At 39.4% G+C, this 17,891-nt stretch overlaps 1 protein-coding gene across 1 annotated transcript; it reads left to right on the forward strand.

The window, feature by feature from the left end:
• The first annotated feature begins 12,776 nt into the window (after positions 1-12,776).
• LOC133745724 (uncharacterized) lies at positions 12,777-16,638 on the forward strand. Its single transcript, XM_062173842.1, has 3 exons — positions 12,777-13,121; positions 14,056-14,550; positions 16,167-16,638. The coding sequence occupies exons 1-3, from the start codon at positions 12,909-12,911 to the stop codon at positions 16,371-16,373; spliced, it is 915 nt and encodes a 304-aa protein (XP_062029826.1). The 5' UTR covers positions 12,777-12,908; the 3' UTR covers positions 16,374-16,638.
• The last annotated feature ends 1,253 nt before the right edge of the window (positions 16,639-17,891 follow it).

Below are 17,891 nucleotides of genomic sequence, written 5' to 3' on the forward strand. Positions count from 1 at the left end.
TGGCATATGTGTATAGCATGTACTTGTAATGTGGATGCTAATATCATTTTTGCATTTTTGTAAATATGCTAAAGGATCATTGAGATCGGTATGTGAAACATGGCATATCTAGTATGTGAGATCTAGAAAGTGTTGCCAAATCTACGAAATGTTGTAGGCATGCTTAAAAGTTTATGGAAGCATGTAAAAATATATCAAGTGTGATAGTCTATAAGCATGCTTTAGAAGTGGTAAAAACATGGCATTGGCATGGTAATAGCTCTAATTGCAAGAGCGGAAAAGACAAGACATTGTTACTTATCTTGTGCCAATTTGGAGGCTAGCGGAGTTGGCCGAGCATGACGGTCCATTGCTTGTGGCGGATAAAGTGTTCCGATAATGCACGTCAACTCGTAGTTGAGGTTGAATGTTCCATAGAGACGATCGAATTTCCTTGAAACAAAATATATGATTAATATGTGGATTTGTAAAATCAACATCAACCTAGGTACTTTGATAAAGTTTTAAACAAAGTGTATAAGTTGAAATGTTTGTTTTAGAGAGATTTTGAATGCCAATAGAGAGACGAATTAAGGGCACATGTACTGAATACCAATTAGATGCCTTAGTGGTAGAGCATACATAAAGCAATATGTGGTTATGTGTTGTGTGTTCATAGATGAACAAGTGTAGCATGCTATATCAGTAAGTAATGAGTCATATGGCTCTCTCATGTGTAGCTAGCAAATCAATCATGAAAGAATATGGACAGAGCATCGACACATGTATGTAGCATGTGCACGGACAAAGTGCTAATGTGTTTCATGCCATTTGAGATAAATGAGTTTTGTCAAGGCATAGATGCTGCTGGAAGAATAAGAGGTATGCACTCCTAGATTTCATTAGAATTGCATAAAAGAAAGACATGGATACCTGGTATATATGTTTAGTCTTTAACATATATATTTACACACACAGTAATTATATAAATTGCTCCTAAGAAGAAGACAAAACTGAGCAGTTTTTATAAATAATCAATTGTGAATGCATGTGTAGGGCTGTGAGATTATAGTATGCATTAAATGGACAAGTGTCTCATGTACTTGATGCGTGGCATCATAATTGGAGAAGAGCAGATCATAAACCATGTTAAATATGTTTGAGCTAGAGATACTGCAATCATGCTTTATGCATACGCTGTTGTAAATTATAGATATTGAGCCCGGCTCTCTACCGCGGAATTGAAGGTTTGAACAACTTATCTTGCTGGAAGTATTATCGAGTGCTCGGAGCAGTTCGCTCGATTGCAGGTGCCAGTGATCTCCAGATTTTCTTTTGTGCTTGGAGCTGATTGAGTACCAAGTAAAGGTGTAGGTGAATAATCAGTTGCGCTATGTGTATAGGTGCTCACTGTCCAGAGTACTTGTTCAAGTGCCCAGAGAGGATGGATCGAACACGGGGTGTCCAGAGAGGCTCAACGGAGGAAGTTGGGCGGTGGTGCCTCAGCGGAGGAAGTTGGGCGGTGGTACCTAGCGGAGGAAGTTGGGCGGTGGTACCTAGCGGAGGAAGTTGGGCGGTGGTACCTAGCGGAGGAAGTTGGGCGGTGGTACCTAGCGGAGGAAGATCACTGGTCGGCGCTAGGCCGGAGCTGGCGGGAGATGGCCGCTGGCGCGCTGGGGCGTGGGCCTGCCTGCAGTGCCTAGCGGAGGTTTAGCCGCTGGATAAGTGTGGCGGAGGACCATTGGGCGGAGGAGTTGCGTCGACCGGCGAAGTTGCAGCTGGCGGATAAGATCTGGCGGAAGATCTCAGTCCGGCGGAGACGCAAGAGTTGGGCGGAGACTTGGATTTGTGGAGCCCAAGCTTGACGGAGTTGGGCGGATGTCCCTCTGGCGGAGGGGATGTGGTCAGCGGAGCGGAGGGTAGCTGCGAAGCCTGGCGGAGCGGAGGGTAGCTGCGAAGCCTGGCGGAGCAGTTTGCAGGCAGTGACCAGAGGGGAGCGTTGGCGGGAAAAAGAACTACCGCTGAAGACTTTGAAAAATTGTTCTGGGTGCCCAGAGAGAATTGCTGGGTGTCCAGAGAAGTTTGGCGGCAATTTTTTTTTTTTTTTTTTGAGTTGGGCGTTGACCAACCATGGTCAGCGTTGACCAAGCTTTGATGGGCGTTGACCAACCCCCCCGGGCGTTGACCAACCCCGCCGGGCGTTGACTGGCCCCGATTTGATGTTGAACGAGTGTTGCTCGGCCAAAGCTCGTGGTAGGTGACGAAGCCTTTGTGTGCCGGCTTCCCACAGACGGCGCCAAATGTTAACGTTAGAATCCGTGGGGACTCTAGTTAACTATAAGTAAGAGAGATAGAGAGTTGACACGAGATGTATAGTGGTTCGCCTCCGCATGAGCGGGAGACTACGTCCACTTGAATGTTTATACTAGTGTGTGTCGAGCCTTGCGGCCTAACATGATTACAAAGTGTGTTGTAATGGAGTGCATGAATCCATGTTTGAGTGGGAGGAGAGTTCCTTTTATAGATGAAGGAATGCCTCTCCTTTACTTGTTCTTCGATGTGGGACAAGCAAAGTTACTATTCTAGTCTATTTAACATGCAGAAAGCCTATTTGTGTGGGCATGTTGACAAGGGCGGAAAGGTGGCTTCCCGACGTCGGATTTGCGACTTCCGGATACCGTGGCGTAGCTTGAACATAGGGCTACACGATGCATGTCTCGGTTGGGCCTTGCCATGTCTTGTGGATGTCCCAAAGTGGGTGTTAATTATGCTTGGTGATGTAGCAAATACTCCATATTGTTGGAGGTATGTACAAAATCTAGCTTTGGAATTGAGGCGTTTTTTTACCTCATGCTCGATTTCGTTGTATTCGAACTCTTCAGCATTTAGGAGTTGTACTCCTTTCTTTTTCCCGAAAATGCTCATCATATTGACATCTCGAGTTTCTTTCGGGTTTTCATACCGAATACTAGACCGAATACTAGTAGAACTAGTTGAGGGATCCAGAAAAATCATGTTTGGAGCAGGATTCTTTTCCGGTCTTTCTAATGGTTTGAATCCATTAGCCTTTTTTGTTTTTACTGTAGGCACTTTCTTGTCCTTCAGTATAGTTTTCATAGAATCCAGCGTTTTTTGCTGTTCATTGATTTTTCTACTAACACTTGTTAGCTTTTCTTCTTCCGTTTTTGGAAGTTCTTTGATATAATCCAGTTTGTTTTCCAATTTTTCTAATTGGTGGATTATAACAGGTATTTTTTCTAGATGATCTTGATATCTAGATATTTCTTTCTGCAGGTTCTGATATTTTTCATCAGAAGATTTTAATAGAGAATTCAGTCTCTCTATTATCAAATCAGACATTGTCCCCATTGAGGATTCCCCTGCTGAGCCTTTTACAGGCTCTGATACCAGTGATTTGCGGATCTAACCAATGCTCAAATAATCAAGAGGTTTTTGTTCCTCTTTCAGAGTATATAAGAGATTTTTAATATCTTGCTCAACTTTATAAATCCTAGTTTGGATGTTAAAGATGAGATCCCAGTAATTGGGAGTTTCCCTTTTGAGACTTTCTCTAAAGGTTTTTAGTTTTCTCAATTTTTCTATTTCCTTTTTCAATTCTTTTGTAGTATTGTGACAAACAACATTTAGTTCAAGTCTGTCAACGATCGAAATTATGAATAGTAATACGTATTGTTTACCTTTCAAATAGAGGATGCCTGTTAACATCTGCATATATATTTAAACAAAAAACTCTGATGGGCCCATCACGTTTTCAACAAAACCATTGTTATGCAGACACTGAAATAGACAGCAAAGAAAATTGCAAGAGACTGAAAGGAAGGGTATTGATGGTAGGAAGTTTGACAAGATGGGTAGGTAGGAAGGAAAGGGAGAAAAGTTTGTGTAAAGAGGAATAAAAATAAGACATTGGGGTGTATGAGAAGTATTCTCATGGATTTGGGGTGTATGAGCATTAACCCTTTATAATTTGAGCATATAAATTTAGTTTTGCTCTTATCATATGAGGTAAGATTTATTGAGAATATCATAGTTTTATTGGTATTACTTTAACCTTTGTAGGAATTAAAATTCATGATGAGTCTTATTTATGCAAAGAACACATGGTCTCACTTCTGTGATCGACACACCATATCCACTAATCATGATATATGTATTTTATCACATATATGATTAAGTTTGCATCAATCAGGAAGAGATTCTCATTAAGACGAGCATTCAAAATTATGCTACCTAAGACATATGCGCGTAACACTCTTTTTCTCCTTCGACCAAGGTTGCTTTTATCTCACTGGATTTTTGTTACCTGACAAGGTTTTTAACGAGACAACATTAAGCGCGTCCAACACCATATCATTCATCGGTGGACATCTAATGGGGAGTGTTATAAATACTTTATATGTGTGTGTGTGTGTGTGTGTGTGTGTGTGTGTGTCACAGTGTGTGTGTCTGTCTGTCCATATAAATACTCATTATTTATGTCCTTATGATGTAAACTTTACTTCTATGTAAAGGAGCCTAATGAGAATGAATGATACACTTCTACCTCCTCATATAATTTGTCTCTCTATTATATCTCTTTCTTATTCTCTAGTTTATAACATATTGGTTTTAATTCTCTTTCAATCTATTTATTGCTTAGTCTTTATACAAAAAGATTGTATTTGCTGGTGGGTTTTCCTCTTAATGCAAGCTAATTTTCTAATATTATCTTTGTTTTGCTAGGAAATGTAGGGAGTATACTTTATGACAAATACATAGAAATAAAATAAAGTATATTGATTCATACTTTCATAGTTCTTTTATTTGCTAGGATATGTATTCACTAAAAATATTATCAATATCGAAACATTGAAAATTATGTTTTTGTTGAAGTAAATTGGAATTGCAGAGCGAATTGATGGGAAAATTCTAGTATATTGTTGATAATAGGAGCCCTATATATAGGGATTTACAGAGTACACAAAAGGTAATAGAATCCGAGCATAACTAGGAAATCTAGAACCTTCTCCTATTACAACTCTAGGACTAAACCCTAGTTTGAAGAGGCACACATGATGTCGACTTCCTTCAACACTCCCCCTTGTGCCGCTCAAACTTGGTGATAACGCTTTGATCGTTGCCTCACTAAAAACCTTGCCAGGTAACAAAAACCATGTGGGACAAAAATAACCCTGGTCGAAGGACAAAAAGAGCACAACACGTCCTTCACTCTTCGAGATCGAACATGTAGACATCATGCCTCCCCATGATGTCAATATCTCCCCCTGATTGCTACAATCATGGGAGTTCGGATAACTTTCTCAATTCGATGCTCTTCACATGTTTCTCGAAGGTGGATTTAGGTAACGACTTAGCAAATAAGTCCGCTACATTATCCTCTTATCGGATTTGATTCACTTCAATCTTTAGAAGTGATTAATGTTGTTGCTGATTGTAAAAGAACTTAGGCGATATATGCTTGGTGTTGTTGCCCTTGATGAAAACTAATTTCATTTGCTCAATACAAGCTGCATTATCTTCATAAATGCATGTAGGTTCATCTGTGGTAGACTTCATACCACAAGTTCCTCGAATATGTCTAATTACAGACCTTAGCCATATGCATTCACGCACGGCTTCTTGTAGAGCAATAATCTCTGCATGATTTGAGGAAGTAACAACAAGGGTCTTCTTTATAGACCTCCAAGATATCGCGGTGCTTCCCATGGTAAAGACATAACCCATTTGGGAGCGACCTTTGTGAGGGTCAGAGAGATACCATACATCAGCAAAATCCATCAAAACGTCATCATCGTTTTGATCTAAGGGAGGAGGATGGGTGGCCGGCGGCTTTGCCTATCACGGCGTCTTGGACGGTGCCACTTGGGCTAATGAGATCCGTTCTCATTCTTCCGTCATTCTTTTCTCTCTGCAGGGATAGAACAAGCTCATATCTATCGTACATTTTAAGTAACGAAAGATTGTCTTTATACCAATCCAATGGCGTTGCGTTGGCGCAGGGCTACATCTAGTCAACAAGTTCATAACAAATGAGGTGTCCGGTCTTATATTGTGTTAAGTACAATAATGTGCCTATTGCACTTAGGTAAGACACTTCTGCCAATTAACATGTCTTCGTCATCATCCCTGGGACAAAACGTATCCCTCTTAGGGTCAAGACTACGGACGACCATGGGAGTGCATCTTTGACTTTATCAAAATGCAAAGCATTTATTGACATGGTATACAAATTCTAAATCTAGACAAAATCGTGTTCTCCCAAGGTCCTTTATCTCAATGTCGGATTTTAGGTGTTCAACGGTTTCCCTTAACTCTCAAGGGTTTCCAATTATGGTTATCAACGTAAACCATGACAATTGCAAATCCAGAACTTGTCATGAAAACGCAGGGGTATAGTTCATCATATCCCTTCCCAATCAAGTAGTCACTTTAGTGAGCGTTTCACCCTCATTGCAAACGCGTTCCGTGGTCACGAGCCACTTGACTTGGGTAAATGAAGTACACAAGACCCTTCATTATATTCCGTATCTAGATCCCCATAGAGATACGTAGTGACCACATTCGTAAGCAGCATGTTCAGTTATTCGGAAACTACCAAACTGACAAGGTAGTGGAGTGCAATGACATCCATTACGAGAGAATATGTCTTCTCGTAGTCGATTCCAGGACGTTTTGTGAGAAGCCTTGCGCCATAAGGCGAGATTATCATATCTTTTTCTCATCACGCTATCTAACGAAGACCTATTAATGTCAACAAGTTTTATGTTAGGAGGTGTTGTCATCTCAGGCTCGAAATCCTTCCTCTTTGTTAGTGAATCCAATTCAACCTGGATCGCATATTTCCAATTTAGGCCAATTTTCTCTACGTTGGCATTCTTCAACGGAGTAAGGTTCGATGTCATTGGTCTCAATAATTCCACGTTCTCATGTACACAAGTGTAGTTCGTAGAGATCTCTATATTCTCAGGAATTGGTTCTAACATTGAGTCGTTCCCCAACGATATCTCTTGGACATAACCACAATCCAGAATATTCTCATGAGACTGATTTTGAGTATCAATGATCAATGGATCAAGTTGTGCCAAACTTGCTCTCTTCCTAGGGCGAGACTCTATCGAACCTATGTGTCTCCCACACTCTCTAGCGGAACCCATAGCCTATGATGCCATTATGCCACCTTGTGGCGTCACCATACCACCATCCATGGTAGTGGTGCCGTACCATCTCCTCTAGGTGGCACCATGTCCTCTTGTGGGGACATCAATCCTTGCAGACATGTTGCAGCAGGTATATGTGATCTCGTCACTTTTAGGAGATCAAGATGAGACATAGTGGGGACAAACCACGACAATTCATGTCGTTCCTGTTGAACATTGACGTTCTAATCTCTCCCTAACGACGGGAAAATTGTCTCATCAAAGTGACAATTTGCAAATCCAGCGAAAAAGAGATCGCCTGTCAAGGGTTCTACATAGCGGACTTATAGTTGGAGACTTATGTCCAACACAAATATATATATATATATATATATATATATATATATATATATATATATATATATATATATATAGATATGCATTCGTTGCAATGACTCATGTTGATGCGCTGTGACGGCGCAATTGGCACATAAACCGCACACTCAAATATGCATAAAGTACGAGATATTACTCGAACCCAGTCACTAGCTGTAACGCAAAGAAAAGTTGAGTGGCTGCTATGAGTCTTAGATGAATTAGCATAGCTACATGCGATATTGCATAACCCAGGCGGAAATATTGGTGCGCATTACCAAAGTCCGGGCTACCATCGTAGTCTTTTAATGGTGGCTTTTCCGTGAGACCAATTGGGTGTGTACATGGGAATATGATACTTGATATCAATACCCAATGATATGCAATAGTCATCGAAAATTTTCGATGTAAACTCTCTAGCATTATCAAGTCAAATTGACTGAATGGGATGATTTGGGTAGTGAGCTCGTAGCCATATGTTATGGGCTAGGAGTTCATCATAAGCAGCATTACGAGTGGATGATAGCGCGACACGTGACTAGCGTGTCCGCACATTAACCAACACCATAAAACATCTAAGCAGTCTGCAAGTTGGTTGAATCGATCCACAAAATCCCCTTGGATTCTATGTAAGAATGAAATTATTTCTTTAGTGTCCTTTGCATAGGATGGTCTTGATCCTAAAAAAAAAAACAGGCTTTACAGAACGAAAGATTGGCCTTATAATCAACCAATGAAGGTTTTGGTTGAGTTACAATGTCACAATTTACTTTGAGAAGTAGAGAGAGGAGCCAAGTCTCCATACATGGCATCAAAGCCATGATTTTGCCGCAGGGGGATCACGGCGCCGGCTTTGGCCAGCCGGTGGTGCATGGCGGCGGCGCCCCAAGGTGCGGCGGCGGTGCAATGCTCTCTTTGAATCGACTTTTGATTCTCACTTCTCTTCGTTCTGAAGAAGAGATGTCCATGTGAAGTCTTTAGTATCACGGATCATCATATCATGACCTGGGTGTCCCAAACGGTCGTACCAAAGCCTATATGTGTCAGAATCCCATAAGTCATCTCTCATGACATGGTTGGATTCAATGACTTGAATAGTGGTTGCATACAACCCACTAGAGCGACACATAAGTTTCTCTAATACTCGTTTATGTCCATAGTCATTAGAGGTGATGCAAAGGAACTCTTGTCCATTCTCACAATGTGTTTCCACATGAAAACCATTGGCTTTTATATCTTTCAAATAAAGTTCGAATTAAGGTATATCCAAGACATTAAGTAAAAGAATCGACACTTTATTAATAGCCAATGATTACATCAAATTTTCTTAACTAAAGTCTAATCCAAAATAAAAATAAAACTTAGACAAATCGTAGTCATTCAATCCATTTGGTAACTCCAATCAAATATGACCAGGGAAGTAGAGAGAGATGTCGGTGGAGCGAGGCTCTCTTAAGTACCACTAATCTCAATCACTTTCCTAGATATCATACTTCATTGGATGCGCCACTTGAGAAAGAGTTAATACAAAATTGTCATTTATTGATTAAGGCATAATTGCCATTACATAATTCTTGGAAAAATAAAAATCTGCTGCATTTTGTCTTCATCGCCAGATTTAAAGTCTTTTTGAACTCGATGTCTTGATCACCATGATGCAACTACCTTCTTAGGTACATTGCAAATTCAGGTCCATTGATCAGACGTTCCATATCAGAAATAGACACCATAAAGAGGATTCTCCCTTGATTGAGGCGCATTGGCGCAATATGCATAGTCCCTAGGACTGGTGGCGTTGGAAAGTGATGACCATGGCCAACGTTGGCTCCATGGTTTCCAACCCTTCTTCCCTCAAAGTCACACCTCCTACGGTTGTGCGATTGTCGCCTTGGGCGATTACCTTCTTGAGCATTTCGATCGTATGGATCATGACGTCGATGGCGACTTTCTCTAGCCATATGACGATGCTCTTGATGGCTATCTTGAAGCCTATCAATTTCTCTTTTCACAAGCTCGTTGCCATGTCTTTTAGCAGTGGCCATAGCTTCAATAAGCTGTCGAAAACTTGTGATCCGTCTTGCATTTACATGAGTCTGGAATAAATCAGAGGACCTCATAGCATAGACGGGGAAGGTATTGAGTGTTTTCTCAATCAATTGGTCTTCTGTGATCGTCTTTCCACAAAGACGCATCATTGCTCTGATGCGGAGGGCTTCCGAATAAAATTGCATGACTGTGTCAAATTCAGAGAAGCGAAGATCTTTCCATTCTGCTTACGTATTCGGAAGGATGGAGTCACAAACATTGCCATATCGTTCGCGAAGCGCTTGCTAAAGCTTTATAGCGCTATCCTCATTTATGAACTCAAACTGGAGGTCATTATCCATGTGACGTTTCATGAAGGCAAGTGCCCTGGAATTATCTTTCTCAGTTTGAGGGTCTGGAGCTGTTTCTATAGGACAAAGCTCTTCGATAGTATGCAATAAATCACGGGCAATAAGGTGGATCTCGACATCAATGACCCATATTAAGTACCTTTTGCCTGCATAATCCAATGGAACAAAATCGAGTTTGTTCGTGTTTGACATCCTGAAAGATGAAACAAGAACAAGTTAGTTTCGGAGTCAATGCTTCCACGAAAACTAATATAAATAAGATTTCCGAGCTATGCTACCAAGAAATCGATTTCCAATAAATTTTGGATTAGACCGAAACAATGATGTTTATATGGTCATAAATCGATGCTTACGGACGCTCTTAGTCCGAATATTATGAACACTCTTAGTTCATTGATTACGAACGCTCTTAGTTCGGATATTATGAACACTCTTAGTTCATTGATTACGAACGCTCTTAGTTCGTTTCTTATGAACACTCTTAGTTCATTGATTATGAACGCTCTTAGTTCATTTAGCGTGAATCCCCACAATTCCACTTATTAAATAATCGAACCCATGTTCGTATATGGCAAATCCTGCAGCAAATAAAGGAATTTAAAAGACAATAAAACAGGAACTTTAATCACAAAACTTACTTGATGATTCGGGGCTTGAGAACACGCGCGTGTTGATGCAGGCGTGTTGGGGCAGCAGCAGCAACAATTGGCAGCAGCAGCAACAACAACAATTGGCAGCAGCAGCAGCAAGTGAGCGGGGCAGTAGCGAGGCTTGCGGCAGGTGTGCAGGGACGCTGGTAGGCAGCAGCGCGCAGGTGCGGGGCAGCAGCAGCGTGCGCGCGGAGGACAAGTTTCAGGGCTGCGGGTTGCAGGAGAGCAGACGCTAGTGTGGGCTAGCAGATGATGCGCAGGGGCTGCGGGTGCGCAAGCGGGGAGCGTAGGAGCTGCGGGGCAGCAAGCCCAGGGACGTTGCAGGGGCAGCGAGGGCTGGGTGTGCACGCGGGGTGGCAGGCGGCAGTGGGGAGGCTAGCTCGTGCTAGGGCTTGCGGCATTTTTGGTGAGGAGGGTTTTTAGGGTTTTGTTTTTCTTTTCATTTTTCTTTTAGGCTAGGGTTAAGACTCGTGCTGATAACGTGTTGAAGTAAATTGGAATTGCAGAGAGAATTGATGGGAGAATTGTAGTATATTATTGATAATAGGAGCCCTATATATAGGGATTTACAGAGTACACAAAAGGTAATAGAATCCGAACATAACTAGGAAATCTAGAACCTTCTCCTATTACAACTTTAGGACTAAACCCTAGTTTGAAGAGGCACACATGATGTCGACTTCCTTCAACAGTTTTGTTCATATTTGTTCCTTTAACCTTTTTTTTTTGCCTCCATGTACATAAATTTCTTTGTGTGCCACTGATCATATTCTTTTTTATTTCCTAATGACATGCTCAGCTTATTGATTGGGCAACTTAATTCATTAGATTTTGACTTCAAAAACTGGCGGGTTGTGATCCATATATATAGGCGAGCTTAAGCTAATTAAGTTTATCTATTTAAAAAAAAAAAAATAACAGGTCGGGCTACAAGCTAGGCACTTAGGCGGCCCATCGTATTCCTCCAATCCTCCGTCCTTGCAAGCGGAACAGTTGCTTAGCCACAAAGCTAAATCTGAGTATATAAGTTGTTGTGTAATTACAATACTTAGCTTAAGTGATTATGATTAGTGAAGATTAGTGTGAACTGTGAAGGGAGTTATTATCTAAGAGATAACTGTATGATTACTGTTGTAAGTGATTTTCTACAAACACTTCATAATGACAGGATGTTTATTTTATCATAAGAAAAATTAATCCTGAATATCATTTTCCTCAGAAGCCAAAGACAAGAGAAGACCATTTTTCCATTGAGTTTTTCTATTGGAACCTCCAAATTTGCTCACTTGACCTCTATGCTTTTCACACCTCTTAACAAATTTTCAAATACTAAATTTACTCACTAAACCTCACTAAAGTTCCTCAAATAACCTCACTCATATAATTTGTAAACAAATTATTATCTTTAAAATAAAAAATTTAGTCATTTCAATGATTTAATTACTCTATAGATCTTAACTAAATCTACATTTCTTAATCAAACAACATGCATAAATCTTTTTTCCAATAAAAACACAAGGTATTGAGTAAAATGACATGAACTATTCTGTGGTTTTTTTTTATAACTTTTTTTTTTCTATTTTAGCTGTGCAAAAAAAGTAAAGAAATCATTTGTTTTTAATGTTTATTTTTTTTCTGTATTTTTTGTACCTCATGATTAATTATTTAAATATTTTTAGTTTTTTTTTTTAACTGCTGACTTTTTTTTTTTTTTTTTTTTGCAAATATGATGGATAGACTTAGATTTAGGTCATAAATCATAAGAAGATTTATTTTGTTTTCCCTCACCAATATGCGTTCAACATATATATCATACATTTTTATGTCACATGATCTTAATCATATTTTTAATTCTTATTAAATATATGTGAATGCTTTAATGAGTATGTAGTGAAATTGGAATATGAAAATAGATAAGGAAAATAATAAGGAATACAATCTAATATTATTGAATTGGAAAGTCTACATAAAATAAATATAATATTTTTTTGGTATAATTATTGTCCTTAATAGTCATTTTATAGTAGGTTATATATGTCATTTAATAATTCATAATGAGGTCAAGTGAGTAAATTTGGAGGTCCCAATAAAAACTCTCTTTTCCATTTTAATAAGAAATGATACTGTAGGATATGAACCGAAACCCAAATTCGTCTGCATTAAGCCCATATCCGCTTCCACTGTTCTGTTGGGTCCAAATAAAAATGACCCGTACTGTCTCACCCAAGTCAAGCGGAACCGCTGAGCTATCGGCGGAGAAATTAAGCCCTTTGTACTCCTCCAGAACACTCGGCCAGGCCAGAGGTAGACTCGTAAATCAGAGCTCGTCTTGTCACTTAAGAAAAGCTCTAATGGCGAACTCGTTGTTTATCCAAAACAACTACTTGGTCATACCTCCTGCTCGCGTTTCTGCTTCCTCCTTCTCGTCAAAACCCATTGCTCCTCAACCTCTTCTATGCTTTTCAGTCACCAACTCTGCCCCCTTAGTTTTACAATGCCGCAGCAGCAGCAGGCGTGCCTCGTTTTTCAAATCTCATCTTTCTGCTCGAGGCTCTGTTCCCCCAGTATGTACGCTTTGATAATTCTCTCTCTTCTCTAAATTTTTATGCTTTCGATTATTTTCGTGAATTTGTTGCCCTAATTCATCTCGGGATTTTGGGGAAATGGTCATGGGTTTAGCTTTAAGCTTAGTTTTGGTGCAACGGATGTGTTCAAGATGCTTGCTTTAGTTGAATAAGCTTGACCCACTACTCTGTTCCCGGTCATATTCCAGTTGTGTAGATATCGAACTATTTTGGTAAAAAAAGAAACAAGAATTTTGTATCTGAATTGCATTATGGAAATGGTGGCTTGTTTTGTAAGGTCTGGCAATGCAGTACGTTAGACTTCTTGCCTGTCACTGTTGGTAAGTATTTGTTAACTTGAAAATAGAAGGTCGAGCATTCCCTTTGGTTTTGCTAGCTTTAATACCTTGGCAGTTGTAGCTGAAAGAATTATTTGTACCGATCTCAAAGTTTTCACTGAAGTTCCAGACTTTGGTTCGCTAAACATAGTATGTAATTCAACCCTTCTTGTAAGATCAATGAAATGTGAAGTGTTTTAGTTCATTCAAGCGGCTTCGTACCTTCCTGTTTCCAGTTTAACAAAGCCTACTAGGAATTCCTTGAGACGAATGTTCATAGACAATAAGCCATTTCCCTTCAATCAATAGTCTATAAGTCCAATCAAGTGGTAGACTGTAGTAACTAGTAAGCATTACAATCTCAGACTTGAACTCATTTTAGACCCTTTCAGCCACAGGCTGTTTATACTAGGTTAAGTCTTAATGCTGTTTCTACACCTTCCATATTTATATCTCAGTAATTTGCGCAAGCCATTAGCCGACATTTCAAACTTACATATGTATACTTCATTTGATCTTTTCTGTTTATACTTCACTTTGCTATTTTCATATGGATCCTCACTTGTACATGAAATACTTGTGCATTTTATTTCTAGGTGAATGCAAAAGAGGATAATGTAGATTCTAGTGGAGCAGATCAACAACATTTGCCCAGTTTGAGGACCCTCCTTAAAGTTTACAAGGATGCTATTTTCAATGAAGATGAAAAGACTGTATCCGAAATTGAGGCAAGGATAGAAGTAATAGAAAATAAGCAGAATGAATTAGTCCAGAAAGTATCATCTATATCTGCAGAGGTGACATCAGGGAAGGAAAAGCTTATCCGCTTGCAAGCAGATTTTGATAATTGTAGAAAAAGATTCGAGAAAGAGAGACTTACGGTGAGGACTGATGCTCAAGGAGAAGTAATTGAGAGCCTTTTGCCCATGGTTGACAATTTTGAGAGAGCAAAACAACAAATTAGACCTGAAACTGAAAAGGAGAAGAAGATTGATACAAGTTACCAAGGTATATACAAGCAATTTGTTGAGATTATGAGAAGCTTGCGTGTGACCGCTGTGCCAACTAAGGGAAAACCATTTGATCCTTCAGTAAGTGACAACTTTTGGTTCAATGTATATTCTAGATGTTGGATTATGCCTCATTGCTTGTTGTGTTTTTGGCTCATTGATACAATCTGAAAATTAGGATGCAGAATTCAAATCCAAGTCTAGAAAGGAAAGAGGTTTGCGCACAGCTTTTCTATAAGTTCTAGGAAAGTTAGTCTTTCAAGTTCTATTAGGATTTGTATTATAGGCTTAGAAAGGCTTAGTCTATTAGGATTAGGAATCCTAATCCCATGTTGTATCAGCAGCCTCTATGCCCTATAAATAGGAGCGGCAGTCAGTTTTCTGGAATAAGAGACAGAAAGTGCAGAAAACTGAGAGTCAAGGTGATTGAGAATAAGAACTAGTCTGAGGGGTTTGAGGGATCTGCAATAAGTACTTGTAAATATCTAAATTCTTCATAGTGCTAGTGAATCTCTCAAGAGAGATCACGAAGTGGACGTAGGCTAAAGTTTTGGCTGAACCACTCTAAAATCTGCTGTGTTGTTTCTGTTTTCAGTTCATCTATTTTCTGATTTTGCTCAAGTAAAACACAAAGATCCTAAAGGGGGCTTACACAATATTGCTTACTTCTTTGCTTGCTGATTCATTGTGGTGAACCAGTTGATGAACACAAAGAAATCTCAAAAACCAATCCTGATTATGTTGACTTTTTGACGATTAAATAATGGATCTTTTCTACGATGACCAATTTTTACTTCATGTTTTGGAAAGGTGGATGAGTTAGGATGCATAACAGCATAAGTGAATGCAGAAAAGAATGGAACAAAATTTATTGGATATTACTTCTTACCTCCCCAGTTAACCAGAAGATGGATTAACTATTGGTTTGCTTGGAGGAGCAATACAGGTCCTTTGCATGTCGTCTACCCTTTGAATTTTAGCAATGGAAGGAGAAGCTTTCTTCTCTTCACTTTCCCTTCTTTCAAAATTACTGCTTCTGTTTTACTAGGGGTTAAAACATTGTTGCACTGGAACTATTGTGTATGACTGTATGGTGACATGCTAATGAGGTTCTGCTATGGTGTAAAATATGAATTCCACAACTGAATAATCATAACAAGTTTTGGGACAAGGCTAATTTACTTTTGTAGGCCTCAGTACATGCTCTATTTTTTGGGTAGTTTCTAGTCTTTCTATCTTTTGGAACCAAACAGAAAAGAACTTCCACAGCCTTTAATGAAAATTCTACCTGGCTACTTAGGAGGTTATTGGTTGGAGTTGGGTTTTCTCCGTTTCATAGTTAGTGATTTTAAGATTGCAGTTCCCATTAAAAATCAAATGTAGAAGTTAACTGGGTTACATCAGCCTTTGAAATTGATTTTCCCACTAAGTGATCTGAAATTGATTTTCCCACCAAGTGATTTGTCGAAATATAGCCTTGACCCATGTACCCCATATTTATTGGTTTGCTTACTGATTTAGGGTTCAACGGCAGTATATCTGCTCTTGTATTGAGGATATCATGATGTCTGATGACCGACTGACATCAGACAATATGTAGCTTCTTTTTTATGCTTGTGCTTTTGTTCCTGCCACCAATTAATTTGAGCTTCATAAATTTCTTAAACCTAATTCAAGTATTCAACTTTTGGTTGCAGGTGCATGAAGCTATTGCAAGAGAAGAGTCTCAAGAATTTCCTGAGGGGATTGTCATTCAAGAGATTCGCCGTGGCTTTTTACTTGGAGGTAGACTTCTAAGACCAGCAATGGTTAAAGTCTCTATAGGGCCTGGCAGTAAGAAATCCCCTGTGGCCGCTGAGAAATCGTCTGGGTCACCTGCAACAGCTGCTTCGGTAGAGAATTGATAAGTTTCCGCTCAGAAGCTGAATTAAATGCAAGGATAAGACTGCAGTGCAGTGGCATCTCTTGTTTCAAAGTATTGGGGGTGTAAAATTTTTATCCAGATTGTCACATTGACATTTAGGTACTATACTTTTTGATTCACAAGAAGGAAAGACACATTTGTAACTCCGAGATTAATCTTTGGAATGTTGAAAATCAACTAGTCTTTACACTAGTATTTATTCTTCCGATTGTTGGAAGAGCACCACCGAATCCCTCCTTCCCTGTTGGTGTTGATCAATAGAAAAAACCTGAGAATGTTTATGTAATAACAAAGTGCTGCCTATTGATTAAATGATCAGGTAACAGTATATGGGGAGAGAATTGTCAAAGTAGTCTAGCAGTATCTCTGTTCCATTGAATATCAGTTAAATGACAGTCATACGAGAGGCATAACCTTTGAATCTTATTGTAGCAATCACGTAATTTTCCTTTCACAAAGTTAGCTATGGTACCATAAACCCAGAGGATTATAAACCCATTTGTTCAATCATCCTGACCGGCATACACTGGATGCTACTAACCAGCGCCTATTCTTTTTAACAAGTGGGACAAGTCGAAGCCTAGCAGAAAGGTGAACCAACTTTGGAAAGTGCACCATCATAAGCATACATGTCAGTGTACCATCACAAGCATACGTATCAGTATTTTCTGAGGGCAGTTTATGTTGTCGATTAGCTACTATTGGTGTATTAGTATGCCACTCCACAACGATGCATGAGATCAGATCCTCTCTTCCGTTGATCAAAAGGCATAAACTTAAGTTAGGCAATTGTAAAAATGTCAAGTTCAGTTAGGTAAAAGGGATTAAGGCATGTGTTAAAAGGATCAACAAGCATCTCCATCATCGGTGTTGAAGCCATACTTATCCAAGAGCTTTCGATATTGGAGAGCCATGGAACATAGAATCTGCAACTTGTATTTTGAATACCAGGAGGATTTTCCATTTGAATTCTAGCAGCACTCGTTTGTATATAGTTTAGGGAGGAAAAACTGACATTTATAGTTCCTCGACAACTACTGCATGCTGCTTATGGACAAGGCTTATGAGTTGGCACCCAAACTTTCTTAGGTATATGAAGCAAACAAACATGGATGGATGAATGGAAATACCAACTTGTACCGCCTTGCCAAGTAGATTCTTAGGACCCTTGGAGTCTTGCTACATTTTCTAAACACAAACTTTACAAAAGACTGGTGGAGGCATTTGTTTTTTGTAGCAGACAAATGCACAGTACTGGCATGCAAAGTAAAATGCTTTTCTGAGTGACATCTACAGTAGGATTTTCATGTCTTTGCAATTTAATTGCATCAGAAAATGATACTCAAAACCTGAAAGGAATGAGAACCCTGAAGTATGTCAATTGGTTTTGAATGAAATGAATGGTATTGACGTGCAGTCATGCACTAAGAAGGTCAACAAATCAAACTTCTTTTACATTGATACCCATTCACTTTTACTTATCGAATATTCTTAGCAA

The sequence above is a fragment of the Rosa rugosa genome, chromosome 4 (genome assembly GCF_958449725.1).
Source record: "Rosa rugosa chromosome 4, drRosRugo1.1, whole genome shotgun sequence".
Taxonomy (NCBI): Eukaryota; Viridiplantae; Streptophyta; class Magnoliopsida; order Rosales; family Rosaceae; genus Rosa; species Rosa rugosa.

Coding starts and splice junctions, on each gene's coding strand:
- LOC133745724 (XM_062173842.1), top strand. CDS start 12,909: ATGGCGAACTCGTTGTTTATCCAAAACAACTACTTGGTCATACCTCCT. Junction 13,122..14,055: donor CTCGAGGCTCTGTTCCCCCA/GTATGTACGCTT, acceptor TTTTATTTCTAG/GTGAATGCAAAAGAGGATAA. Junction 14,551..16,166: donor GAAAACCATTTGATCCTTCA/GTAAGTGACAAC, acceptor TTTTGGTTGCAG/GTGCATGAAGCTATTGCAAG.